The sequence below is a fragment of the Arvicola amphibius genome, chromosome 2 (genome assembly GCF_903992535.2).
Source record: "Arvicola amphibius chromosome 2, mArvAmp1.2, whole genome shotgun sequence".
Lineage (NCBI taxonomy): Eukaryota > Metazoa > Chordata > Mammalia > Rodentia > Cricetidae > Arvicola > Arvicola amphibius.
Genome location: NC_052048.2, coordinates 64,967,807 through 64,995,573, shown reverse-complemented (window position 1 = coordinate 64,995,573; position 27,767 = coordinate 64,967,807). Strand labels below are relative to the sequence as shown.

The 27,767-nt window shown below is 47.4% G+C and overlaps 1 protein-coding gene across 1 annotated transcript; it reads right to left on the bottom strand.

Annotated features, from left to right (window-relative positions):
- Positions 1-624: 624 nt before the first annotated feature.
- Positions 625-27,767, bottom strand: Sema4f (ssemaphorin 4F). Its single transcript, XM_038320441.1, is given in 17 exon segments — positions 625-1,074; positions 1,076-1,242; positions 1,488-1,546; positions 4,734-4,894; positions 5,025-5,134; positions 5,271-5,493; positions 5,622-5,769; positions 5,967-6,145; positions 6,744-6,823; positions 6,826-6,894; positions 6,995-7,114; positions 18,815-18,898; positions 23,709-23,811; positions 24,045-24,104; positions 25,133-25,216; positions 25,218-25,285; positions 27,614-27,767. Coding segments are annotated over 17 exon segments (2,319 nt in total).

The following is a 27,767-nucleotide window of genomic DNA, read 5'->3' as shown; positions in this document are numbered from 1 at the left end:
AAGCTCTGTGGGGTGATAGGGGGTGTGGTTTCCCTCACTGGCTACAGAGGGTAAAATTGTATGGGCAGTGTCCTCCATTCCAACCTTCCCCTCTTACCCCCCAAAGCACCTAGGCACCGGCCCTGCCATTCATGCACACACAGACAGGTCTTCTAGGCACACCAGTGTACAGACACACACTCTTCCGGGAACAAAGGGAAACTGAGATGGGAGAGACTTCAAGGCGGTCAAGGGATCATGCACTCCCCAGAGTCAGCAATCTGGAAAATCATACAGCCACCACAAGGACGCAGTGCACACCAGCCCCAGCTACCTCTGTGGTGCTTCCTTCTGTCTGGGGACCACCAGAAAGCAAGTCTGAGATAGATCCTTGCTCCATCCCCAACTGATGGGCCCAAGATAGAAGGCCATGGCAGAAGGTCACAGGGATCGGTCTCTCAGGACTCAGGCAAGGTCTGGCCCTCAGTTCGCCCGAGTCTAGAGGACAGACACTGATGTCCAGGTGATCACACAGACTCCCAGACAACTGAGCAGCCATTGCCTCTCTCCCAGGTCCAGTAACCCTGGTCTTGGTAGCTGCTAGTTCTGGTGACTGCTCATGGGCTAGCAGTCATTTTCCTGGCCCTAGATGGATGTCTCATCACACGTGGCTAGAGGAGCCCCGGTGAGCCGGATGTGGGCAGGGCTCGAGCAAGAATCAAGCAGGAAGGGTGGAGGGAAGCCACCAAAACCACTGCCCCTCTTGGCCAGGGCCAGGGGCAGCCGCTCATCTTCAGGAGAAGGGGAGGGAGGGTCTTGGCTGTAGCTTGTGGTTCCGGAAGCTGGGGCCCCCAGGTCTAAGCCCACTTTGTCTCTAGCCAGAAGTTCCCTCTGACGCCGACGCTGTTGACGGCGACCAATCAGAAGGAGAGTGAGGGACGCCACAAGAACCCCCAGGAGAAAGCCAACCAGTCCAGCCCCTACCACAGTGTGGGCCCGGTTTGAGGGCCCCTGCTGGCTGCCCCACACCAAGCTGTAAGCAGCCACCACACGGGCCGCTCCACCCTCCTGACACTCACAGGCATAAGCACCCACCCATGGCCCCTGGGGTCACCACCACCTCTAGCCCATCCCTTCGCGGGGTGAGTGCAGTTACTCCACTGGGCTGGTGCCAGACACATGATGCCCAGGCAGAGCTGGGGGAACATGGCAGGACCACATGTCCCTTGGTAGCCACTGGAACTTCAAACACTACCGGGTGTTCTGCGGAGAGAAGGCACAGGCACAACAGACATGAGGTTACTAAGATGAGGGGGCATATGGAAAGATGTCAGATACGAGATGGAGTTGTAGGGACATTGCCAAAAAGGATTTCCCAAAGAGGGGACGGCCCTGAATCCCTGAATGTCATGTCTTCATGGGTCCAAGTTTTTCGATTAAGTCAAAAGTGAACAACTTCCTCGCCCCTTTCTGTGTATCCCACCCACATTTCCTTGAGCCATACAAACCTCCAGGCTCTTTTGGACACAAAGACGAGACATCCGCTGACTCTATGTCTTGGACCATCCTACGAAGAAGAGAACATATGGTGACTCTGAAGTTCACGTGTGCCTGCATCCTCCTCAGAGCCTCATGGTACCACGGTACTCCTTACTCACTACACAGCCCCCCATCTGATAAGTCACGCCTGGAGTCAGTCAGCATTCTCCCCGCCACCAAATCTTTCCTTAATTCCCCTTACGTTCCTTGAGGCGTTTGCCCTGTCCAGTTCTATATACATTCCTGCAAACAATCTGTTGGAAAGATGCTTGGTAGGTTGGCCCGAAGAGGAAGAGAAGTGTCCTAAGAAGCGAGACTGGCTGTCCTAACTTCAAGATTTCTATATTTAAACCTGAGTGGTCCAGGGAGGTGACTCAGCCAGTGGGTGTGCTGGTTGTGCAATGAGGACTTAAGCTTAAACCCCAGGTAAAAGACTGGGCGTGGGGCCAGGCTGGTGGTGCACCACAGGGCTTCAGAACAGAAAATCTCAGGGTTACTTTGAAAAAGGATTCTGCAAACAGCTGGCCAAAAAAATTATTCTGTTGAGGGAATCGATATTAAAGATTAACAGCTGAGAGTTTAGCTTGGGGAGAATGCCTGCCTAGCATGTGCAGACCCTAGGTTTGAATCAGGTATGAATCATGATGACTATAATCTCAGTGTGTGGGAGGATGAGGCAGGAGAGATCACTATGAATTTGAGGCCAGTTCAGGTTACACAGAATGAGTTCTAGCCTGATTATATAGAGTGGACTGTAGTACTCAATTTTTTTTTTAATTGAAAGACACTTATAAAACCTATAAGCCTATTAGATAAATAAGACCTATTGATGGTCTTATTTGAATCTTGACTTATACAGGCTGTTTTAAGTATATGCAAATGAGAAATTTGAAATATTACAGGATATTTGATAACACTAAGAAATTAATGATTGGGTATGGCTAGAGTAGTATTATGTATCATTATGTAACATGGCTATTTATTTTGCATGTGTATATGCATGTGTTTGTGTGCACACAAATGAACATGCACATGTGTACGTACACAGGGAAATCAGAGGACAATCTCAGGAGTCATCAGGCAGCATATACGTTTTTTCCCCCTCAAAATGCCCTACATGTGTGCTATGCCCTGACAGGCCAGAAGAGGGCACAGAAGCCCCGGAACTGTGGGCCATCATGTAGGTGCTGAGAACTGAACCATGCTCTTAACTGCTGAGCCATCCCTCCAACACCCACCAAACCCCTTTGAAAGTGCCCTTGGATGCTAGAGATACTCAAGGTTTCATGGATAAAGTAATATGATATCTAAGATTTGCTTCAAAACAACTGAGAGTGAAGTTATTAAAAACACAGGTTTGGCCAGGCAACAATGGTGGGAGGGGTAGGTACACGGAAATTCATCATAGCAGTCTCTCTACTGTTGAATATGCTTAAAATCCCCAAGGATGAAATATTTTTAGGATTGTCTTTATGAGATAGAAAGCCAGCCTGAAATACCCAGGGTGAGCGAGATGTCAGGGATTTATTTCCATATGGCATATTTGAAGGTCACTGCTGACCTTAAATACTCAGGGTGAGTGAGGAGTCAGGGATTTATTTTCATATGGCATATTTGAAGGTCACTGCTGAGAGGCAAAAGGGTGGTAGAGACAAAATGAGCAAGAGAAGTCAATGAGGAGGCAGAGAAGCAGCTCACTGAGAAGTGACCAGGTGGGGGAACGGCTCAATGAATAAAGTGCTCCCCTGCTGACTGAGGAGGAGGAGACAGAACTGGGAGGTTGTCCTATGACCCACACACACACGTGTTGTGGAAATAACATAGACTTGCTGGTACTCATATATATACACACATACATACATACTCACACCATATACAAATACACATCACACACACTTCATACACAAACACACATGTACACATTTCCATCACAATGCATCATATGGACACATAAAGAAGTGACACAAGCTTGGTGGCAGTGGAGGTGGAGGAAGCCAGTAGAGCCATGATTCACCCTGGAACCGGAGTCGATATCAGTCGCAGTCCAATGTGCACAGCATTTGCTGCGAGCACCTGAAGGGATGGCAGTCCTCCTACTGAGATGTGCACAAGAGGGAAAGAGGAAACCAGAGTGCATGCCTAAGAATGGCTGTGTCTGAGCTGCTTATGAAGCTCTGTGGGGGAGTACGAAGCATAGGTTCACAGGGGAGTTCTGCGGGGCTATGGGATATTATTTTAACTGTGTAGAGATATATCATATTTGTTTATGCTGTGGATGCTTTAACTGTGTAAAGATGTGTTTCATTTGTTTAATGATGTAAGGATGTGTTTTTTGATTAACCTTGCCTGCCTACGGCACCTGATTGGTCTAATAAAAAGCTGAACGGCCAGTGGCTTGGCAGGAGAAGGGTGAGTAGTGAAAATAAGTAGGAGGAGAAATCTAGTTCAAGAAAGAAAAAGGAGGAGAGAAAAAGGGAGAAAGAGAGGAACATGTCTGGAGCCAGAGGCCAGGTGGCCACCAGAAAGACAGACATGGGAAGCAGGAAAAGTAGGACATTCAGAAAGAAAGAAAGGATAAAAACTCTGAGGCAAAACATAGATGAAGAGAAACAGGTTAAGTTATAGGAGCTGGAGGGGCGAGCATAAGCTGAGGCCGAGCACTCATAACTGACAAGAAGGCTCCGTGTCCTGACGTGGGAGCTGATTGGTGGAGCCTGCAGCTCTGCTTCCGACATGTCTGTGACAATCACAGGAACAAAATCACCTCAGCGCAGTGTAAAAGAAGAATCTAGGACTAAACCCTGAGGAATATCGGTGTTCAGCGGCTGGAGGAGGAGACAGCAATCGATAGGGTGTGAGGAGACCAAAGAAGGCAAGAGGGAGAAACCCCAGCTAGGAGAGGAAGGGCAAGGGCAGGCTCTGTGAGAGCAGCTAGCAGGCTGAAAACCGAGAGATGTCGTCACCAGCTGACATGGACTCAGTCCCACTATCAGGGCAGGCCTAGCATTAATTAGGCAGCACCAGACAGACGGACGAACGGACGGACGGAAGGACGGATGAGCTAATATGGGCTGGCAGATGGACGGGCAAGTGATGCAGACACTAAACAAGAAGTAGGCACACACACAGGGTGGCATTAGCAGATGAGACAGGCATATGGGAGGGGTGGAGCCACGGAGGGCAGGCAGAGACCAAAGCAAAGCAGCCTCACTCACCCACGGTGCTCCCCTGCATGGGCCACACAAGCATCAAGCCGGAAGCTCCAGGCACACACAGGGTCCTGGGCCAGGATACACTCGGAGCAGCTCTGGAGACGGCCGCAGTTGCTGGTGTTCACTTGTGTTACCTCGGTAGGGGAGCCCACCAGGAGCCAACCCTACAAAAATGGAGCCAGGAAAGAAAAACGCGCTACATCTTCCAGGCCGGACCATGAACTGGCCACAGACTCGGTTCTTCTCCCCCTTCTCCCCCCCCCACCACCCCGGCTCCTCTGATCCACAACTCACATGGTACAGTTTCATGCTCTCAACCGGCTGTGGCTCCGGGAACAAGGCCAGATCTTCCAGGACACTGAGCTGAGCTCCGATGCGCACAGCCCGGTGGATGTGTCCGTCCTCTAGAAGGCAGGCAAAGGGCAAGAAAATGGCATGGTTGGCACGGTGCCTGCGGCTCTGATTCCAGTGCATCACAGGGGACCTCTCTGTAGTGACAGTATGCACTATGCAGAGAACTTGTTTGATGTTCAGATATACCTGTCCCCAGGTAGAGCACATCATATTCTTTCCCTGAGAGGCTGGTCACCCTGTGGGCCACAACTCTGAGATAGGCTGTATCTGTAGTGACCAGCAGGGGGCGGCCATCAGCTGGGAACACAGGCCTGTCCATGAGCGGGTGGTCTCTGATGAAGGTGAGCACTCGGTCAGGCAGGGAGAGTGAGGACCCAAACTGCTGGAGTTTCATGTTGTTGGTGATACACTAAAAGAGACAGGTCTGGGTGACAGTGTGTCTCAGGGAACAGGAAGTGTCAGGGACGTTAAGCACGACGCTTGTCCTTTGTGATGGCAAAAATCAGGCCTGAGATGCAGACCTGCCCACCCTCTCACCTCTCCAGGTCTGGGCTGGGGCACCTCGTTGTCCATGACAGGCAGTCCCCTGTTGCAGTCATGTTTTAGCTCTCTAAAGGGACCGTTCAACACTGCCCGAATATCCTGGGGTCGGAAGGCACACACAGCAGAGATGGCAGCTCCTTCCCTGGAGGAGTCACAGATTGGAGCCAGGTATCTGGAGAGGGCTAGGTGACAGCAACTCATGCCTTATCAAATGAGGTCATCCCCGAGAAACACACGGGAGCCATGCAGCTGAGGGAAAGAGAGTCCGCCGGCAGTGACCACACCAACTCCGCAGACCTCCCGCCCCGTCATTCTTCCCCACACCAGGATCCCCCTCACCACTGAGAGGAAAAGATGCCATAGAAGACGGGAGTCCCCGCTCCAGGCTGAGGTCGGAGCTCTGTCATATCCTGCAGGACCCCGGAGGCCTGGCCATGCTCAGGCCCTGGACACAGCAGGTCGGCCTTTAGAAATGTTGTCCATCTCTGTTGAAGGGTCTTCCGGCCCCCTAGGTCCCCCTGGGTGACAAGAACATGAGGAACACTCTTCAGAAGATCAATTAGGCAAAACGTGTGTCTAGTTTCCTCCCTGACTTCACAGTGCACATGGACAGATGAGAAGACAGACATACGGAGATGGAAGAGCAGACATATAGCCTGAGAAGCCGGGGGTAATGAGATGCAGAGGCAGACAGGACTGTGATAGCAACGACAGAGACAATGGCCGATGAGTACTGACAAAGAGCCGTGACCTCACGTACTCCGCAAACACCTACAGGCTGACATCAGTTATTATGTAAATTCTATATATGTGTTTCAAAGGTGCTAAAGAATAAACTAGACCACAGAGGCAGGAAGTGGTGGGGCAGGACTTGAACCTGGGACCGACATTAGCTCCTGCCTTGAACTTCTAATGTAAACCAACCTCCTGTATAGACAGTGTGTCACAAGGGTGAGTGTGAGGGTGGAAACGGGGCCCTCTCCATCACATTCCTCAAGTTCCTATGAAAGAAGCCTAGGTAGAGAACAGAGCAGAGGAGACAGGCAAGGAAGACCCAGAGAGAAGACAGAAGGACAAACGCCAGCAGATGACAGACAGCCAGGACAGAGATCTCACCGCACACACTCGGGCCACCCGCGGGACCTTGATGCGCTCATATGAGTTCAGCACTCGGGAGGTCTCCGTGAAGAAGAAAAGATTTCATCATCTCCATCTTCATCCCCCCACTCAGCCGGGCTCAGGACCATAGCAGCGACAAAGGCTGGGGCTGAAGAAACCAATGACCTCAGATCTTCACAGACAGAGCCTGGGGCCACCCAGCCTCCCCCCACCACCTGTGCCGCAGGCGGCCCTGTCCCTCTCCCCACCATTAAGCCAGGATGATAAGGTCTCTGTTCGAATCCAATCCTCAGCACGACCCACGGCTCGGGAGATTATTGGCTCTGTGCCCAGGAAGTTTTTCACAGTGGCAGTGTAGAGGACGCCCCCTGCAGGGCGACAGGGAGAAGACCAGCTGTCAGAGACACACGCCCAGAAGCAGAAGCAGTCACAGGCAGAGCATGGGACAAAACAGAGCAGCAACACGCAGGACTGAGCATCCACCAAATGTCACCACAGGGAAGCACCTGACTTACAAAAAATGGGACAGGAAGTGCTGGAGTAGGAAGCCCACACTGAGGAACTGCCAGAGAGACTGTATGGTACAACAAGAGCAGAAAGGCCTCTCTAGGGGACACTGGGGGTCACTGCGGTAACCTGGGGACACTGGGGGTCACTGCGGTAACCTGGTGACAAGGTGGCTGTCCTGAGACTTCCCAAGAGGTGGCATTTGCTTTGCAACAAACCCCGATTTTACTCAAGTTGTCCACAATGGAGCAGTCGGGGAACCTGTGTTTTTTCCAAATGCCACTGGGTATGCTAGTCTGGGACAATTCCCAACTAAAGACCACATGGGAATTGCTTGGGGACTTGAAGACAGGGAAAGTGTCCTCAGGCCCAGTGACTAACTCGGTAAATTCGGGACACTTCAAACAAGCAGGGGTTACTCTGATGCAAGCGGCCCAGGCTCACTTTAGAAAATGCCAGCTCAGTTTGATGAGAGGAAGCTCTAGGCAGTGGGGACAACAGAAGAGTGGGCTCTTCCTCTGGTCCCCAAACAACTGTGAGCACTCCAGGGTAGTAGTGGTAAGGGAATGAAGAGACCACAGACACTTTGGTTCCAAAGAGACTGACAGCTCTGTCACCATGAGTAACATGGGCAAAGCCCAGCCACAGGAATAAGAAGTGGCTGAGGGCAAAAGAAAGTCGCGGGCCTCTGGGAGGTCTCAAGCACCAAGGGCAGTCTGGAGAAAGCAAGTTGGCATGAGCCCATCAGCTACTGTGCACAAGGCACAGTGCTGAACACATCACTGTCCCCACAGACTCCACTGGGGAGAGGAAGACAAGCACATGTCCAGAGACCAGAAGTCTTGAACTAGTGGATGGAGGTGGGCACAGCGGGTGATCTAGCCATATCTACTTAGGGTTGCAGCATCTTTGGAAGGGTGGCAGGGAAGTACCAGGCATTGAAACCAGGACCCTGCATAAGCCAAGCAAGTGCTCTACCAACTGAGCTGTATCCCCAGACAGTCCCGTAGCCCCTCTGAAGAATAAAGTTGGCTGGTTAGGGCACTTCAAGGAGAAAGACTGGAGAGACGCAAATAGAGGAGCCATTTCCAGGCCTAAGGAGCATGGTGGCTGATGCCCAGAGGGCCAGAGGCTTCTGGGTCAAGCAAGCGAGCACAAGCGAGGCCAGAGGCATGGAGACGTACCCTGTTTGTCAAGTGTGCTCTGCCACACCAGAAAAAGTAGTCTCTATCCCACAGAAAAGAACAGAACTACAGAGATTTTTCTTTTAATGGGGGAGAGTAACAATCAGTTTGTGGTTGTGAAGAAGATAACGAGGGCTGGAGGTGCAGCTCCGCGGTAGAGCACTGACCAATGACAATGACAAGAGTGACACTGACGACAATCGAGTCCTGGTGGTGTGAATCTGTAATCCCAGCAGCAGGGAGGCTGAGGTGAGAAGGTGACAAACTGGAGCCCAGCCTGGGTTACAAAACAGGCTGCTGTCAAAAACGAGAAGGAAGCCATGGTAGTGTATGCCTTTCACCACAGCGCCCTGGAAGCAGCGCGCACAGATCTCTGTGTGTTCAAAGCCGGCGTGGTCTACGTATCAAGTTCTAGGACAGCCAGGGTTACACAGAGAGACCCTGTCTCAAAAACAAAACAGCAAGAGCGAAGATGGTTCAGCCATTAAGAGCACAGGCTGCTCTTACAGAGGACCTCTATTTGATTTCCAGCACCCACATGGAGGCTCACAGTCATCCTTGGACTCTAGACTCGGAGGATTCAACACCCTCTTCTGGCTTCCTTGGGTACTACAGGCATGTAGTACCCAGCCATACATGCAAAACACGCATTCACATAAAATGAAAATGGAAAAAGAGAGGGAGAAGAAACCACTCCCACATTAAATTCACCATGTGATATTTTTACTTGTGAATTCATTAAAAAAAAGTGATTTTTATGTTTAAAAAAGAGAAGAGGAGGAGGAAATAGGAGGAGGAAATGGGAAAGGAGAATAAGGAGAAAACAAAACAGAAAGAGAGGAGGCAGAAAAGGAATAACAGCAACAAAGGACCATTCACCCAGTCCAAGAAGAGTGGAAGTCCTGAACAAGGCACAGAGAATAAAGGGGGCAGGCTAAGAAGATATTCCTAAGGTAGAGTATGTTAGAAAGATTTGAGCATGAATTGAGATAAGAGAAATGGAAGAATAAACTAAGACAATTTCCCTATGGCTTATCACCCATAAGTAACCAGGACAAGAAACAATAGAGGAAGAGCCATGAAGAAGTAGCTGGAGAGGAAGGACATTCACTCCTGGGCATGCTAAGGCAAAGGGGCTTTCAAAACAGATCCGAGATTCTAGAAGGCGATTAAGAAAGGTCCAGGAAACACAGCCAGAGCCAGCACCTGGGACTCAGTGCACATCATGTTTAGGCCCCAAACAATGCAAAGGTGCTAAGCAGAAAGGTAAACAGGTTAAGGTGTCCTTGGGAACACTACCTTTTAAAGGAGAGGATTCTGCAGACGGCTAAGGGGTCTGAGCAGAAAGCCAGGAGAAGCAAGGCAGAAACTTTAGCAAGGGCTTGAAGGGGCTTGTGCTAGCCAGGGGATGCAGGAGGGCAAGGTCACACAGAAGGGAGTCAGACACCCCAGGCCGCAGATGCTCCAGAAAGGCTATTTGCTGTTATCAATGGCCAGATACCCAGCCTTGACACAATACTCACTGCAGACTGAAGGCAGGAGGCCTGGGAGACATGGAGGTTGAAAACCTTGTGGGGTAGGGATAAGAAGGGGAAATGATTTCACTACTTGAGATTTCAGAAAGGGTTTCGGCCTCAGAAGATTTCAGTTTGAACTCTGACTACTTACTAGATAACAGGATCTTGGGCAAACCACCTTTCCTAAATCCCAGATTCTTCAAATGCAGAATAGAGAGAAAGCCGCCTCTACTCAGAATTAATGCAGACGCCAGATAACACTCACAGAGCCCAAGCAAGAGTCTGGCACATGGCAGGCATTCAGTACAATCAGTTACAGCTCCCTGTGAAACTTCAGAGACATATGCTTGACTTGCTGCTAATAGAGGAGGGGCAGCTGTCAACTGACACCCCAATCCCTCCCAGAGAAGTAGAGAAAGGAAAACTCAAAAATTAGTCATAGGTCCCAGCAACAAATGGAACCGGATGTGGCCCAACTCTCTGGACTTACAAGGTGGTAGGTGGAGAGAGAACTGACACAGAAAAAAATGACTGAAAAAGGGTCCCTAGTCATGTGATGACACCACCTTTAACCCCAGCACTTGAGAGGCAGAAGCAGGTGGATCTCTGAGTTCAAGGCTAACCTAGTTTACAAAGCAAGTTCCAGAACAGACAGGGCTACATAGAGAAACCTTATCTCAGAAAGAAAAAAAAAGTGGTCCCAAGAACACCATACACAGAAGACTCTAAAACCAAAACTCTGGCAGAAGCTGTGCCACGGCTGTCCTGAGAATGGAAGATAAAAGGGGACAGGTGTGCATATTTAGAGAGCATGTCTTTAGGGGTCAAGGTGATAAAACATTAATGGAGAAGAACCACAGATACGCACGAAAGCACGAAAAAGCCTGGCTGTCCCTGGAGGCAAATGGTCCCAAAGTGCTCTAAGGGATCAATACCCTGCATAGTTAGCAACACTGGAACCTGCAAGTGCAGAGAACTGCCACTCAGGGTGGAATAGAAAAGGGTCACTGACACTAAGCCACCGAAGAAGGGACAGACACTCTGGGAACAGGAGTGGAAGTAGCAGGTATCCAAGTGCTCTGGGAGAATCAGTGGCTCACCACGTCTCAGATAAACACAGAAGGGACATCAAGCACACAGGCATGAAGGACCGTGTCACAGGAGGACATACAGTCATTACACATTCTAGATTCTCCAAGACTTCTTCTCCATTTCATTGTGACAGAACCGCAACTTAATGTAGTAAAATATTCATAAATGTGTAACTGTTTGGCCAATTATTGCTGATATGGATTCAATTCAAGTAAACATTCAAATACACATGCCGGTCCAGTGATGCATGCCAGAAAATCCCAACACTTAGGAAGCTGAAGTAAGAGTATTAGGTACCCAGGTCAGCCTGGGCTACACAGTTAGACCCTGTCTCACAGGCTGAGAGCAGGGGCATAGTGCTGCATTCTTTAATCCAGTACTATTGGGAGCAGAGCCGGGAGTGGGGGTTTCAAGGCCAGACTGATCTATATAAAAGTATCCAGAGCCAGAGCATATAGTGAAACCCAGTATCAAAAACCAAACCAAACCAAACAAACAAACAAAAACAACAAAAAAAAAAACACGAAACAAAAGAGCTGTGGTCTTGGGTGGAACTCAGCAGTAAGATGCTGCAAAGGCCCTGGGATCAACCTCATCATCAAAACAAATGACAATGTAAACCTAAAATGTAAAAGAACGATGACCACGGCACAATGACCACAGTACTATGTAGGGTAGTGAAAAAGCTGGTTAGAAAAAAACATTGGGGATAATTTGGTCCTTATTTTTATAAAACGTATTTAAATATATCCATATAGAGGAGCTGGGGGGAGCACTCAGCGGATAAGAGCACATCTGTGCAAGCATGAGGACCTGAGTTCAGATCCCTGACACCCACATAAAAAGCTAGCACAATCGTATGTGAGCCTGTTAGTCCCAGCACCATGTGGGACAGAAACAGTGGGATCACTGGAGCTTGCCGACCCTTAGCCCCGGGTTCTGTGACCGGCCCTGCCAGGCTCAAGGGGACAGAGCAGAGGAACAGAGCAGGACATCTGGCATGCTCTCGTAGTCTCCACACTTCACAAGCCATAGACAACTCAAACAGATGTGTGCACACACCACCCCATACATAATGTGTGTGTGCATGCATTTGTGTATGCATGTGTGTATATGTATGGATGTGGTCTTCAGAAAGATTGTTGAAGATGGTATAACTACAGTGTTTATGATGTTTGTTTCTGACTAATGTTATTAGAAAAATTGCTTTGCGTTGAGTTTTTTGAAAAAGAATCTTCCTGGGATGGCCTTGAACTTTTGATTTTTCTGATATAACCCCCAAGTGCTGGGATATCCAGTTTAAACCACTTTCCTAGTCTGACTTTTTCCTTTGGGGAAGGGGTAGAAAGGGTTGAGCCAGCATCTCATGTACTCCAAGCTAGCCTCACACTTTCCATGCAGGGAAGGACAACCTTGACTTTCCTGCCTCCATCTTCGAAGAGCCTAAGATTATAGGTATGTACCTCTACACCTGGGTAGTTTTTTTTTTTTTTTTTTGGTTTTTCGAGACAGGGTTTCTCTGCAGCTTTAGAGCCTGTCCTGGAGCTAGCTCTTGTAGACCAGGCTGGTCTCGAACTCACAGAGATCCGCCTGCCTCTGCCTCCCGAGTGCTGGGATTAAAGGCGTGCGCCACCAACGCCCGGCCTGGGTAGTTTCTTTAAAAAGAGAAATTCTTTAAACTTCTGTAGTCATTGTTAATTTTTTGAAGTTATCATCTTTTCTTTTATAACCCAGAAATTAACATACTTTCATTTCGAAATAGAAAAAAAAAGGAATTAAAAAGAGAATGAAAGCCACAAAAGATGAGGACTCACAGCTGAATAAACATATAGCCATATATGTAATAGGTCCCTGCTTGTCCGGGTGGCCTGTGGACACAGGTCTCAGAAGGATCAGCCACCCTAAAATTAACAGGCTAGGTTATGCACCCAGCAGCAAGTATCCATTACACCATCGGATTTCAAATTTCCATTTGGGAGGCTGGAGGGATGGCTCCGTGGTAAAAGCAGTTACTGATCTCATAAAAAGCTTGGGTTTGATTCCCAGCACCCCCATGGTGGCTCACAATCATCCTTAACTTCGGCTTCAGAGGACCTGATGCCCCCTTCTAGCCTCTGTGAACACCAAGCATACACACTGCACACAGACATACATGCAGGAACAACCACACACATAAAATAAAATAAATCTAAATAATTTAAAAATAAACAACACACTATCTCAATTTTGAAGCTTAGGATGGCCTTGAACTCCAGATCCTCTCAAAATGCTTACTTTTATAGGAAATTAACACAGGGATTATCTGTTTTTAAAAAAGATTATGAACATGCGCTAGTTTTCCATCTAAGATCGGCTCCCTTCCTTCCTTCCTTCCTTCCTTCCTTCCTTCCTTCCTTTTTTTCCTCCTTTTCTTTCTGTTCTTTTGACACGGTCTCATGATGGTCCAATCTGGCCTAGAACTCATTTATGTGGCTGAGACTGGCTTTGAAACTCTGATCTCCCACCTCCTCCTTCTCCCCTAGTGCCAGGATTACAGGCCTATGCTACCACATTCTGCTGGTCAGACAGTCTTTCGAGATGGACAGCTTCGATTCTATCAAACGTTTTCCATTTCCTTATCTAAGAATTAGGTCACCAGGCTACCTTTCTTCAGCAATCTATTTGTAAGACACAATTAGACAGAGATCCCGTGTTTACCCCTTATTGTTCTCTATGGGTCATGCAGGATCCTATGCCTGTCATGTTTCAGTGTATGCTTGGTTACCCAGGAGCAGAAGTGGATTGAAGAGGTCGGATTTGACCTAAGATGTTGGCGGCAGCCATACACCTGAACACTTTCAGGACTTCTTGGCAGAAGCATTACCACCAGCAGGGATGGTTCTGGAATCCATAGAGGAAAAGGTACTGGGTTGGGCAGGTTAACAAAAAAAAAAAAAAAGCATTAGCAAAAGCTTCGGGCCACTGTCACAGAAACCTGACTCAAGATGAGGTAGGAAAGACCAAAGGCAATGGCTCCAGTTTGGATGCCTGGGTAAGTAATGATCTCCGAGACCAGGATGAAGATGATGAGCTAATGTCGGGGCATGATGGTTGTGAGATTCTTGTGGGACATTCAAGCACAGTCGTCTGAAAGGCAGCTAGATGATATTCTCCATCCAGGTAAGGTCTGGAGGCAGGTAGGGAACCAGGAGCCCTCAGAATGTGGTGGAGGAAGAAGCCACGAGGCTGGCTGAGATCACAACTGTGTGGAAAAGAAGAGGCTTTTGGGTAGAAGCCAACCTTCAAAGAGCACACATAAAACAAGGGAACTGCCAAGGACTCACCAATGAGTTCAGGCTAATGTGAATCGATTGCCAAAAGAGTCACATTTTTCCTAGAATAAGTATCACAAATGAAGACAGTGAGATGATTTTGCTAATTTTATCTGACTACAGTACAGATAAATGTCATATTTCGAAATTGAACTTACAGCTAGACATGGTGGCCTATGTCTGCTATCTCAGCACTCGGGAGACTGAGGCAAGATGACTAGGAGGTCACAGCCAGCCTGGGCAAGAGAGACCTGTCTAAAAAAACAATAACAACAATAATAAACCCTAGAATTATTAGGTTTACCCAAAAAAAACTACAAGTACCAGTAACAAGACAAGCTGTTTTGACATCTCAGGAGAAATGCCAATCAAAACACAATATGGCCTAGGGTGGTGTACATCTTTAATCTCAGCACTTGGAGACAAAGGCAGGCTGAGATCCCTACAAGTTCAAGGCCATTCTAATATACTTAGCTAGGTCCATGCCAGCAATGATACTGATGAGAACTATGTCTCCCCCGGAAAGAAAGAAAGAAGAAAGAAAGAAAGAAAGAAAGAAAGAAAAGAAAGAAAGAAAGAAAGAAAGAAAGAAGGGAGGGAGGGAGGGAGGGAGGGAGGGGAGGGAGGGAGGAGGGAGGAGGGAGGAGGGAGGGAGGGTGAGGTGAGGGAGGGACGGGAAGAAAAGGAAAGGAAAAGTTACAAATCAAATTGGACTTTAGATAAGAATTTTTAATTAAATAATAATAAAATAATAACTTTCAATCAATAAATAAACTTAAAATGGAGGCTTGCACTCCTCTAAGCTATGTCCTCAATATGAATTTTTATTCCTGCTGAAACAAAGAAGCTCTCCAGAGACTCACACATGCTTAAGGAATATTGCTTTGAAGAAAGAACACTTCGTGTTCTTCTTCATGTTTCTTCAATTGCACAGACTCTAGAAATGTTTACAACAGCTACAACTCTCAGAAATCCTTCTTAATGACCCCAGCAACCAGTTCAGAGCCGAGAAAAATAGTGACTGAACTGTTTTATTCAAACATGAACTAATACAAACAAAGTCTCATCGGTTCTCAACAGTAGATGGTGACAACCATGATGTCTGGATGCTGTAGCTTCTCAGCTCTCTGCCTGCTTGCAAACACACAGAATCACCAATCACATTACTGGAGAGTGATATTTAATCTGCTTATCTTTAGACTTTTCCTAAAAATAAATTCCTACATAAGGAAAAAAAATTCACGTTTGTAGCCCAAGTTTCAACTTTTGTTTATATAAAATATATACAAGCTGGCATGGTGGTGCACAACTTTTAATCCCAACATTCTAAAGCCAAAAGCATGTAGAGTTCTCTGAGTTCATGACCAGCCTAGTCTACATAGTGAGACCCTGTCTCAAAAATAAATTAATAAGTCAGGTGTAGTTAGGGTGGCCTTTAATCCAAGCACTCGGGAAACAGAAGCATGGTGATCTCTGAGTTCAATGACAGCGTGGTCTACAAAGTGAATTCCAGAACAGGCAGGGCTACACATAGAAACCCTGTGTCAAAAAAAAAAAAAAAAAGAAGAGAGGAGGAGGAGGAGGAGGAAGAGGGGAGGAGTGGGGAAGAAGAGGAAGAGAACAAGAAGGAGGAGGAGGAGGAAGGAGAGGAGCAGGAGGAGGAAGAAAGGAAGGAAGGAAGGAAGGAAGGAAGGAAGGAAGGAAGGAAGGAAGGAAGGAAAGAAGGAAGGAATAAGTAATAAAATTTTTATAAAGAGTCCAAAAATTTAAGTACAAATATATTTTATGATAACCTTGGCAACAAGTATCAGTGAGAAAGAACGGTGATTAGTGAGAACAAGCCCCAGGTTACCCAGCTGGGAAACGTAGACTCACTTTGAGCCCACTCACGCCAACCACTAAAATAAGTTCCAAATATTCAAAGAATTAAATCTAAGGAACTTTTAAAAGGAAAAAATGGTTATTTTTTAAGAAGAACTAAGCTTTTAAAAATATAAAAATCAGAAGCCAGTGTGGAGATACAAACCTTTAATCACAGTCTAGGGAGGCAGAGCCAGGCAGAGCTCTGAGTTTGAGGCCAGCCTGATCTACAGGGTAAGTTTCAGAACAGTCAGGGATGCATAGAAAGACTCTGTCTCAAAAATAAAATAAAATAAAAATCAGGGCTGGAAAGATGGTTTCAGTGGTTAAGAACACTTGCTGCTCTTCAAGACATCCCAGGTTCAATTCTATAGCAGGCACATGGTTGCCCACAATCAGCCATAAACTCCAGTTCCAGGGGGTTTGATCCCCTCCTCTGACCTCTGAAGACAACAGGCATGAAACATGTCTCACTGGCATACACGTAGGCAAGCACTCATAAAATAAAACAAAGAATCACACACACACACGTGCACACACACAGAACACACAGACACACATACACACACATCCCACAGAGGAAAAGGTGTGAGTTGGAGTACTAATGCCCTAATCTCAACTGAGATTTACCCAATAAGCAAGCAAAAATAAGAACTATAAAATTAAAAAAAAAGTTCAACTTTACTGGCAGTCAAAGAAACAACAAATTAAAGCCAAGTGCCACTTTCAGTCTCAGATTAGCATCGATTTTCTTAAATGACAACAATATATTACGGCAAAATTAATGTGAGAAAAAAGACACCCTCATACACCTGCTGGCTTAGGGTGTGAATTGGTACACCCCATCTGAAATTCAATTAGCATCTGATAATGAGCCATAGCATCTCATCACCCTTGATATGGTAATCCATTTCTAGGAATCCTGAGATGAGCAAAACAAGGACAACATACACACATGCGTGTTCACTATAGCAATATGGATAACACTAACAAACTATGAAGGAAGCATAGAAAACAACACTTGAAATTATTTTAATCAACTTACAGTATTCTCAGAAGATGAAGAGTATCATGCCATTAAAAACTGCTCTTCACAGCTGGGCATAGTGGCACACACCTTTAATCCTAGCACTTGGACGCTAGAGGCGGGTGAATCTCTTGAGTTCAAGGCTAGCCTGGTTTAACAAATGAGTTCCGGACAGAGCTACATAGTAAAGCCCTGCCCCAAAGAACCATAAATAAAAATAAATAAATAAATAATAATAAATAAGCAAGCTAATGGAATAATTACTTTAAAAAATGTCTTCACAAAGTACTTTTGGAGGCTGGAGGACAGCTCAGTCAGTAGAGGGCTTGCCTAGCACACACAACGCCTGGGTTCTGTCACCAGTGTCCCTAAGGCGGATACAATATCTCTCCTTCCAGCCTTCAAAGGTTGGAGACAGGAGGATCAGGAGCTCAGGCTCACCTCTGGCTACATAGAGAGCTTGAGGCTAGCCTGGACTACATGTTACTTTGTCTTAAAAAAAACAAAAAAATTAAAATCATATAGAAAGTTCTACAAACTAAAGTTACATGGCAAAGATTCAAAATTATATTCAAGCTGGAAGGTAAGTGGTTTAAATTATTAGATCGTACACCTAAGATTCTATTCTGTTCCTGCTGTTCTGGCACTGTCAGGGAGGAGAAGCTGGCTTTTCTCTGACTGTGGAGAGTCTACATGGGGTAACCTCCCCTAAAATATGGGTTAACTCCCCTAAAATATGGGTTATGTAGTACAAAAGCAATCTGTTCTCTATGCCAAGAAATTTGTCATTCTCCAAAAGAAGTTTGGGCGGGGTCCACACTTGAACAATTGCAGGTGGCTCCTCAAAGGAGGCAATGAAGGAACTGAAAAACAGCCGTTCCTCTGAAGAACAAAGGAGGAGCCCCACAAAACGGTGTGTAAGGGTATGCGGGTGTGTGAACACATTTTAAAGCTGGAAAGAATATCCTAAAACACCGGCAGGGTTTTCAAAGCAGAGATATTCTAGAAGTACATTAAGTGATCGCCTCAAGGACGCATGGGGCCAATTTACACCAAATTGAATTCAACTTAATTTAAATTTCCTCAATCCATTTCAGTAGTCACATTTCAGGGCTTAACAGCCAAGGTAGCCAGTGGCTACCAAATCAGACAAAGATCTAGGTCATTTTGATTATCACATAAAGATCATTTGGATGGTGCTATTCTTAATCATGCTCTTTCTAAAATGCTCTTCTCCAGATGTATTACAATATGCACTGCAGTCAATTCCTCTTACAAACTGGGTGGGGTGGGGATGGCTGTAAGAGAAGAAACTGGGGTCCACAGAAAAAGCAATCAATCACACTGCAAGTGCGGGGGCCCACATTCTCTGGAGAGGAGCCTAGGGGAAATAGTATTCTGTGGGGACACAGAGCAGTCACAGGTCTCAGGGGCCATCAGGAAAGGCTCAAAGGAGACATGAGTGTAGTAGACATTCCAAGGGAAGACAAGACACAGAAACTCAAGCGGCAAGGGTGGGGAAGGAAGTCGTTAGGGCCAGAATCACCGGTTCTTGTCTCTCTCCACTCACCAGCCATTACAGCTGATGACCGTTGAGCTGGCTCAAAAGGACATTTCCCCCGGCCACTCTCAAAGTCTTCAACCTGCTGGAAAACTGGACACATCCTACAGACCAGAAGGGGGTGGGGCAGGTGGTTTAGGGTTCATGGGGAGGTTCATGGTGAGAATTAAACAGAGATCAAATGGAGGAAAAGGGCCATTTCCATTCATCCCTCTCTCCCCACTCTCACCCCTATACCCGTCACCTTACTCCCCGGTTTCCCACCCCACTCATTTTCTCTGCTTTCCTCCCCTTTGCCCTCAGACTCCACACCCCCACACTTCCTCATGAAGGCATACCTAGAACAGCCCTAGAAAATACCATGAGGCCAGTCATAGGTCTCTCCTCAGTAATTCTGGAGTTTGGAACTACCTGGATGTGCTAGAGCCTAGAGAGATGGAAGGGAGCAGACAGCCTTTTGAGGGTTGGAGCTCTGAGGAAGGGCAAGGAAAAGCCGAAGTCATGGAAACCAGCAGAAGCCCGGGAACTTAGAGAAAACAAAAGTATCATTCTTCCTCATGGAGGAACAGGGTCAGGGTCCCACATCCAAGCAGAGAGAAAACTGTGAAGCCAATGAAGAATGACCCAAAGCTCAGATGATGCTCTGAGGGCTGCTAGGCAAGTATTGTCTTCTCCCAGGGACCTCCAGAGGGTGGAGGGGACAGACGGAAGACTGCCATCAGGGCCAGTCACAAGTGATCTTAATCTAGCCTAGAGCACTAAGAGAGTGTCAAGCTAACACCTAAAAGTGGAAATGAGGAACGGTTTCACTAGGACTCAGAGGAACATTACTGCAGGTTGGCTTCAGATCAAAGTTATGACATGGACATGCCAGGCATGCTGTCTCCAGCTCGCAAACTCAAGTAGACGCCCACTGTGGCAGCAGCTTGATTGTTCTGATGCAGTCAGAGGTGTGTAGTAAAGACAGATCCTAAGCTTAATGCTGCTACTGTCCGACTATTCGCATTGATCCTCTCTTTGCTGCAGATGGCAAACAAGGTTTGATTGTGCTGATACAATTCTTAAAGAAGTCTTGTAAAACGAGATGTGACCTGATGGCTTCTCCAGAAAAAGATTTTGGATCCAGAGAGCCTTTGGAATGGAAGACCCCAGCACTTATAAATAATATATAATTATTACAAGGATAATGAGAACATCCTTGTCTGAGAAGAAAGATGGTGGTTCTGCACTATCAAAGTGCTCCGGCCCTCCTGGAGTGCAGTGAACACCAACTGTGGCTGCATTTCTGCCCTCTCGCCTGAGCCACTCCTTGCCCTGTGCGGAAGAGAATCCACCCCCAATTTACCTCCATATTTACTTCACATCAATTTTTCAGAATTGCGCCCATCTGTGCACGCACACCGCGTGCGCGCACACACACACAACCCATCATTGCCTTGTAGTGGTAGATTGTTTTGTATTTTAATAAGTAAATCTTGTCTGAAGACCAGAGGCAAAGATAAAGCCAATAGAGGTCAGGTAATGGTGGCGCACAGAGGCAGATGGATTTCTGTGAGTTTAAGGATTCCCTGGGCTAGAAAAGATCAGTGCAGAAACAGTGCAGGTGGTGGTGTGCTGGAGGAGGCCACTTGTCGGCTCACTGGAGTGTCACCTTTATTCCCGGTACCAGTAGGGAACCACACACCTTTAATCCCAGCCCGAGAGGGGATATAAACTGAGAGGAGAGAGGCTCTGGCTGCTTAGTTTACAGTCGCCCAGCCTTGGTAGAGGTAAGGCTTCTCTAGTGGCTTGGCTGCTTTGCTTTTCTGATTTTCAGGTTGAATTTATTTATTAAAATACAAATAATATATCACTTATATTTGCCTGGAGTACAAGCTCTAATAACCCAATCTACTTATCTTCTCCTGCTTCTCAAAATAATCATTTTTCCAAACAAATCACCTATTATTCCTGGAAAGCAAACTGTCTTCCTATCTCTGTGCCTAAAGCTGTTCTCTTTCTTTTCAGCAAAGACCAAAAAAGACAGGCCTTTTCCTGATTCCCTACCCACTTCAATCTCTGTGTATCCATTGGCATATTAAATTCATTTTCTTGAAATATTCCATTCCTTGGCTCTTGAGACAGTATCTTCCTGAAGTCCTTTTTCCTATTTGGTATTTGTTTCTCTAGCTCCTTCTTTTTCCAGCCCCACCATGTGTATCCTTAGGATCTATTTATAGTCTTTCTAACATATCATTCAAATATCACATTCATCCCTCTGTTTCCAGTCTTTCTTTTTAAACCATGGCCAGACCCTCTGAGACTGAGGCTCTCCAATGAGCCCCATGTCCTCCAAATTGAGTCCATTATTTCCACTGACCAGTGGATGTTTTCACAAAGTTTTTCAGTTTCTTAAAACCCAACATGTCAGGACTAACTAGCTCCCTCCCAGTCTTCCCTAGTGCTATTATCCTACCATCTAACCTTCTAACCCTTGAGAATGTGAGCCACCCACTAAGAAACAGCTTCTAATTGTCCTCTGTTCAAAATGACCCTGAGATGGGCTGTGAACATGTAAGTTCATCTCAGCTAATTTTCTTTGTCTGTATGTGGAGATTCTTCATCACATCATCATCACGTCAGCAGCCAGTCTCTATCAGCCGCAGTGAAGGCAAGTCCCTAAAGCTAAATCTGGGGATGGATAAGAAGTCTCTCCCTGAGCAGTGAAGTTATAGTTGACCCTTTGGCCTTGTCCAAAGAAAACAGAAGGCATATAAGGACCCAAGATGCATGAACCATGTCAGATGCTACAAGAGATGGAAGCCAGATGAAGCCCCCTGGGTTGCAGGTTGTACACACAGACAGGGTTGTACACATATCTATACTAGCCCAGGTTTAAATTTTGGCTCTGTCTCTGCTAGATATATAATCTTAGCCATGGTATCTAATTTCTTCTGAATATCAGTTTCCTTGCTTATAAAATAGAAACAAAACTACCTGAATATCATGATATGGTGATAAAATTAAACTTAATTGTGAACATAAGGAACCTAAGCCCACAACAGAGTGAATGACCATTACTTTTCTGGTAATCATTACTGAAGCTTAATATTTTTCTGCTCTATTAATGGCTGGAGTTTCCTCAACAAGTCACATTCAAGTATCTTCTTCCAATGCACGATGGAAGCTGAAACTGAAAGCTAGCAATTCATTGCTAAAACTGGTAGAAACCAGGGCTTCCTTAGAACCTTGATTTCCCCATGACCATCTGTGTCCAGATCAAAGCTTTCAGGAAATAGCTATCCACAGCCTCAATATCATTAGTCGGGGCATGGGAGGTTCAGCACTACGGGAAAAACAAGGACGTAGTCAAGCAGAATAGGACAGGTAAAAGCAGCAGAGGGTGTTGGAAATGTCTACAGAGCAGGCTTGGGATAGAGCGTGGAGGGCTAACAGAGCTAATCTTCCCCTCATTGCATGAGCCTGTGAGAGCGATGGCTTCAGAGAAAGCACTGATCTGGTGAGATGAACTGGTGGGGCACAGAACCCTGGCTCCACTCGCCATTGCTGACATCTCTCGAGAATGGATGGGGCCCAAGTCACAGGATAACCCCAGGCTTGGCCAGACGTTTTCCATCTAGGTATGTTGACTAGGACCCGATGGGGTCCAACTCAGAGATCCCAGGAAGAAAGAAAAGCTAAAGGAGATGAGCTGGGATGATGGGACTATGAACAATCCCTGACTCTGGTAGTCAGGCCTCTGGGATCCCTATGCCTGAGCAGACTAGGAAACACAGCTCTGCTACCTGTGGGCCTGGTGGGAAGTGTAAAGACCTAAACCCCCAATATTGATTTCTGTAATACAGAAGTTTTCATTCAAATAACCATCCAGAACCAATAAGCCATCCCAGACTGAGACAATCACCTTTTTTGTGAAGAGCATATAGAAAGAATTCAACAAGGCCAGGCTAGCCCCGAAGGAAAGCCCTGGGTGCTGACTGAATCCATCCCAAACCAGAGACAGGAGGGTGCCCCTGAACAGAAGTTTTTGGAGATGTATACTGCCTAGGCCCAAGCGGATCACTGTATTAGTGCAGACTACAGAACCACCCAGTCAATATCTGCAGTTCAGGATCAGAGTCAAGAAAGAAATACGCTCACAGCCTGTGTGCAAAGGACATGGAGGCTTTTTATTTACCCCAGGACTGAGTCACAAATCTGCGACCAGAAGACCAGTGGTGACCACTGTACAATTAACAGAGAAAGGTCAGAGTTCCAAACATGCAGCTGTGATTAGACTAGACATCATCAACAATATATCACACCAAGACTGCCCGGGTTGGAGGGTGGGAAAGTCCACAGGCCTTCCCCAGTAAACAAGATCTAGAAGAAAATGTGGTTGACAGAGTGGCTCATGCCGAAGGCGATGTCAAGAGCACAGAGCCAGCTGGTACCGCATTATACATGGTGATGACATCAGAGGTCATGAGAGTCACACACTGTAGAGAGTGGGGTTGGCAGAGGATGCCAGAAGATGAGGAGTCATGCTATGGGAGAAGAGAGATTGGGCTGTTCTGACGAGGAGTCAGGCTCTGCTGCTGGGCCAAAGCACTTAGTGGGCAAAGAAACACGAGTGTCTGGCTTCTGAAGTATCTCTTGGAGTGGTCCGAACTCCATTCCCTGACTCACAGCATGTTTTTACACTTAGCATACTCTACCCTCTACAGACAAGCAGCCTCTCCCATCCACTATGAGGGTATCCTCTATCCCCAGCCCCCACCGATATTTATCCTGCACAGTGGTTGTCTTAACTATGCCCACCACGGATCACTCACAACAAAGCCCTTCCCACCCTCGCACCCACCACCCCCAAGTAACTCACACTGCTGCGGGCTCCCTCTCCCTCTCCTTCTGCCCCTGTCACTCACAATAACCCCGCACTTCGGATCAAAGGCGAAGGTGCCACAAGTGAGGAGGTGAGAGGCATTGGCAATGGCGAGAATCTGGATAAAATTGTGACATTCGTCCTGGGGGGTCAGAGATGGTTAGAGAGAATCAGAAGCCGTGGGGATGAGGAAGGGCTGGGTCAGGTACAGTCAGTTAGAGGCAGCTGTGGTATGGGGAAGTACCCCGGTGATGTGTGGGTGTTGGGTCCTTGCCTGGACCCTTCAGGATAGGGGTGCCACTGTGGGATGACCAAAGTTAGGGCTGGGACAAACGTCCCCACAGACACTCAGGACAGGGTGTGGTTTACACCTACCTCTTTCTTGCCTTTCTTCCTACAGTTCTGTCTGTGCGCCTCAGGCACCATCCAGTCAATCTGAGAAAGAAGAAGAATTCTTTCCCCAGGTTCCCTTCTCCCTGCACACTGAGGTCAGGGAAAGAAGAGAAGGTTCTACAAATCTCAACAATCTGGAAACTTCCAAGATTCCGCACTCACTGCGCTTCTTTTCAAACTGGAAGTACCCCACCCATTAATGAGTAACAAAATCAACTGTGAAATCAAAACCATGCTTTTATTTTTGAGACAGAGTCTCAGCAGCCCAGGCTGGCCTCAGACTCTTGTAGGGCCAAGGATGACCTTGAACTTCTGATCCTCCTGTCTCCATCTTCCCAGTTCCGGGATCACAGAACCCATACACCATACACCACCACATAAGATTTTATGTGGTGGTGGAGATCAAATCCAGGACTCTGTCCAGGCTAAGCAATCACCTACTAAACAAATTCCTACCACATGTTTAAGGAAACACAATATATCAGAATTTATCACATATGTGACTTTCGATGCTGGTCCCAAGGAAATTTTCTGTCAGGACCCATTTACCTACTTGTGCGCCGTGTTAGGCGCGTGCACTAGAGCTCTGACAAATGCATCGTGAAAACTGTCTGCAAACTCCGGGGAAAATCACCATTCCAGTGACATCTCTGCCCACTGCCACCTGAAACACGTCATTGTACTCTTCCCCCATTATCATGCGTCCCTCAAAACCTCCCCCAACCATGTCTACCCATCACAGCCAAAACAGGTAGGAAGACCCCTTCCCATCATCCCCTCCCTGACTGGCAGACCAAGGCTTTAACCCTGAGAGGGTGTCCTCCGCCCCATCCTCTATTCCACACAGTAATGGTCTTAACCACACAACCACAGTCACTCACCAACAACCCTTCCCTCCCACCCATCACCCACCACCCGCAAGCAACTCACGCTGCTGCAGGCTCCCTCTCTCTCTCCTTCTGCTCCATTACATCTTTAGTTATTATGAAACTCCCCCACCTACAGCCCACGGAATGATGGCTTTAAATGCATGCTATGGACTCTGGGTCAACCCCACTGTCATCTCTCACCCTGCGGGGTCGTTCCCCCGAGAAGGGCAGGGTTAAAGCGAAGACGCTGTCCCGAGCTCCGACGTAAAGTGTGTGAGATGCAGGGGTCCACGAGGAGAGCAGAGTAATTGTATGTGCGAGGGGCGGCAAACCGCGTGAGATAGGAGTCAGCCTCTGGCAGGAAGAGAAGAGGGGGAGAGTAACATCAGCCATCCCTTCAGAAACATAAGGTCTCCATAGGGGCTGGGTTTTGCTGTCTTCCAAGGTCTATTTATTTGACAGCCAGCTAGGATTTTAAAAAGAAGAAGAAAGAAAGAAAACAGAACCCCAACAAGCCAACCATCTTCCTGAGGAGGCCAGAATAGTTAGCGCGCAATCCAGTCAGGCATGCTTTTTCTATAAAAAGAACACTTTAAACGAATAATGGCACAACTATTGAATCTGTCATTTCCATTCAAAGCAATGTGATACAAAACATTAAAATACCTATAGAAAGTGTTAGTACTTTCCTGATACACCTCAATTATTTCTTTTTTAGCTAAACTCTCATTATGTAACCAAAGCTGGCCTTGAACTCCAAATACTCCTACCTCAGCTTCCTGCCAGCCAGGATTAAACGTGTGTACCACCAAAGCGGGCGCTCTTTGGCCAACACATCTGGAGTGTCCTTCCTCTCTCACCCTACACCCTTGGCTTCCCCTTACCCCATTCACCCAAAGCCAGAGTGGGGTGATATGTGTTCTGAACTAGATCAGCCTGCATTTAAATGTGGTTCTTCTACTTACCACTGTGTGTGCTCACGTGAGCCCTGTGAGGGCCTCACCTTTCTCATGTGTAAACACCACCATCCAGGGGTGTTGGGAGAGTACAGGGGGTAATGAGTGGGCATACCACCTGTCTCAGTGGGCACATCCTTCCTTTCTTAGCATGCATTCTACTTAGACCCAAACAAAACTCATTATCCGCATCAAGAACTCTTAGCTATTTAAAGTTCAATACTGTAAATTCACCTTCGCTCAATATCTGGTTCTGGAGACCTGAGCTCTGCACATCCCGATTCTGGCGGCCTCTCCAGAGAATAGACCAGCTACGGGCCCATTCATCCCTAGATGTGCCAGTGTGGGCCCCACCATGCCATCCTTCCACATCCACACTCATCCCCAGCCTCTACTCTGATGCTTAGTATAAGCCCCGAATGGTCAGAACTCCTTTTGTGTTACCTGCTTTGCCTTGCCATCTAGCCTCTCTCGGTTCCTGGATACCAGTGAAGACTGGCACCCACAACTCTCTTTGTGAGGTACGGCTTTGCACAGACTGAAACTCCAGAGGCTCTGGTCCCAGCTTTGCTTTTTGGACTCACGGCATCCTTAGATGTCATTTGGCCTAAGTGTCACCCAATTGTGAGTTTTGGCTTCATTGAGAAGAAAACAAGCCCCATGCCACACTCATGTCCAACTCAGCAAAGAGTATTTAAAATGTGAATACCATCTGAACTTCAGCGGATACCCTGACTTCTCCCATCCACGACCCAGCCCTAGCCTCTGTTTTTAATATGTAATTTTTAGGTTTCATCATCATCTGTTATTATTACTATTATTAGTATATGCACCTTTGTATATTTGGTCATACAAGTAACCACAGAGTCCTGTTCCCTTGGAGTTGGAATTGCTGGTGGTCGTCAGCCACCCAACATGGATGCGGGGAACAAAAACTCAGATCTCCTGGAAAAGCGGCTAAATACCCTTAACACCTGAGCCATCTCTCCAGGCCCCTTTTTCAAAGTTTGAAGAACTTTGAATGGACTCATTGAAGTGCTTTCTAGCATTCAGAGTAGGGGATGGATTGGGGGAGCAGCGAACATTCAGAAAATCAAGTTAAAGCGAGTTGGTAACAGGATGGGGAGGATAAAACCAGAGATGTCAGCCGTATAGGAAGTGGGTGGAAAGATCTGGGTCTCGATGGCGTTGGGAGGGTGATTGAAAGGACAACGGGGGGGTGGGAGGAGAAGCTGAAAAGACTGAAGTTCTAGGTTAGAGATCAAGGTGGGTACCTCAAGTGGAATGAAAGAAAGAATAGGGAATAGCATGGGCTGGAAGTGAAATGTTGGGTGTGGATGTAGGTGCGGGAAACAGGAATAAAGGGCTGAAATGGACAACCTTGGGCAAACCCCAGGTGTTCCCTGGGCTTCAGTATCCAGGTCTGCAGGACATGGGTGCATCCTGTTGAAAGAGCTTCGAGAGCACTGTGGTTGTGTCTTAGGAACTGAGATGCCAGGCCAGGCTGGGGGTAGGATAGGGTGGGATAGGGTTGGGTGGGATGGGATGAATGAGATGGAGAGACACGGGGTACAGGTCTCAGTCTTGGTCTCAGAGGGGTGTGCACCGTGCAGAGAGGGGCCCTAGATGCTGCCGCTGGGGTTAGCAGGGCAGGTGGGTGTGGGCGCCTGCTGGCAAGGGCTGGGCTCCGTGCAAAGGGCTGAGGACAAGGATCCCTGCGTCTTACCAGAGATGGGCAGCGAGGTTCTGGGTACCGACCGGGGGACGCGGCCCCACACCGGGGCGCTCAGCATCGCCAGCAGCAGCAGCAGTAGCGACGGCGGCGGCGAGATCGGAGGCGGCCGGGGGCCCGGGTGGGGCCGCTCGGCTCCGGCCAGCAT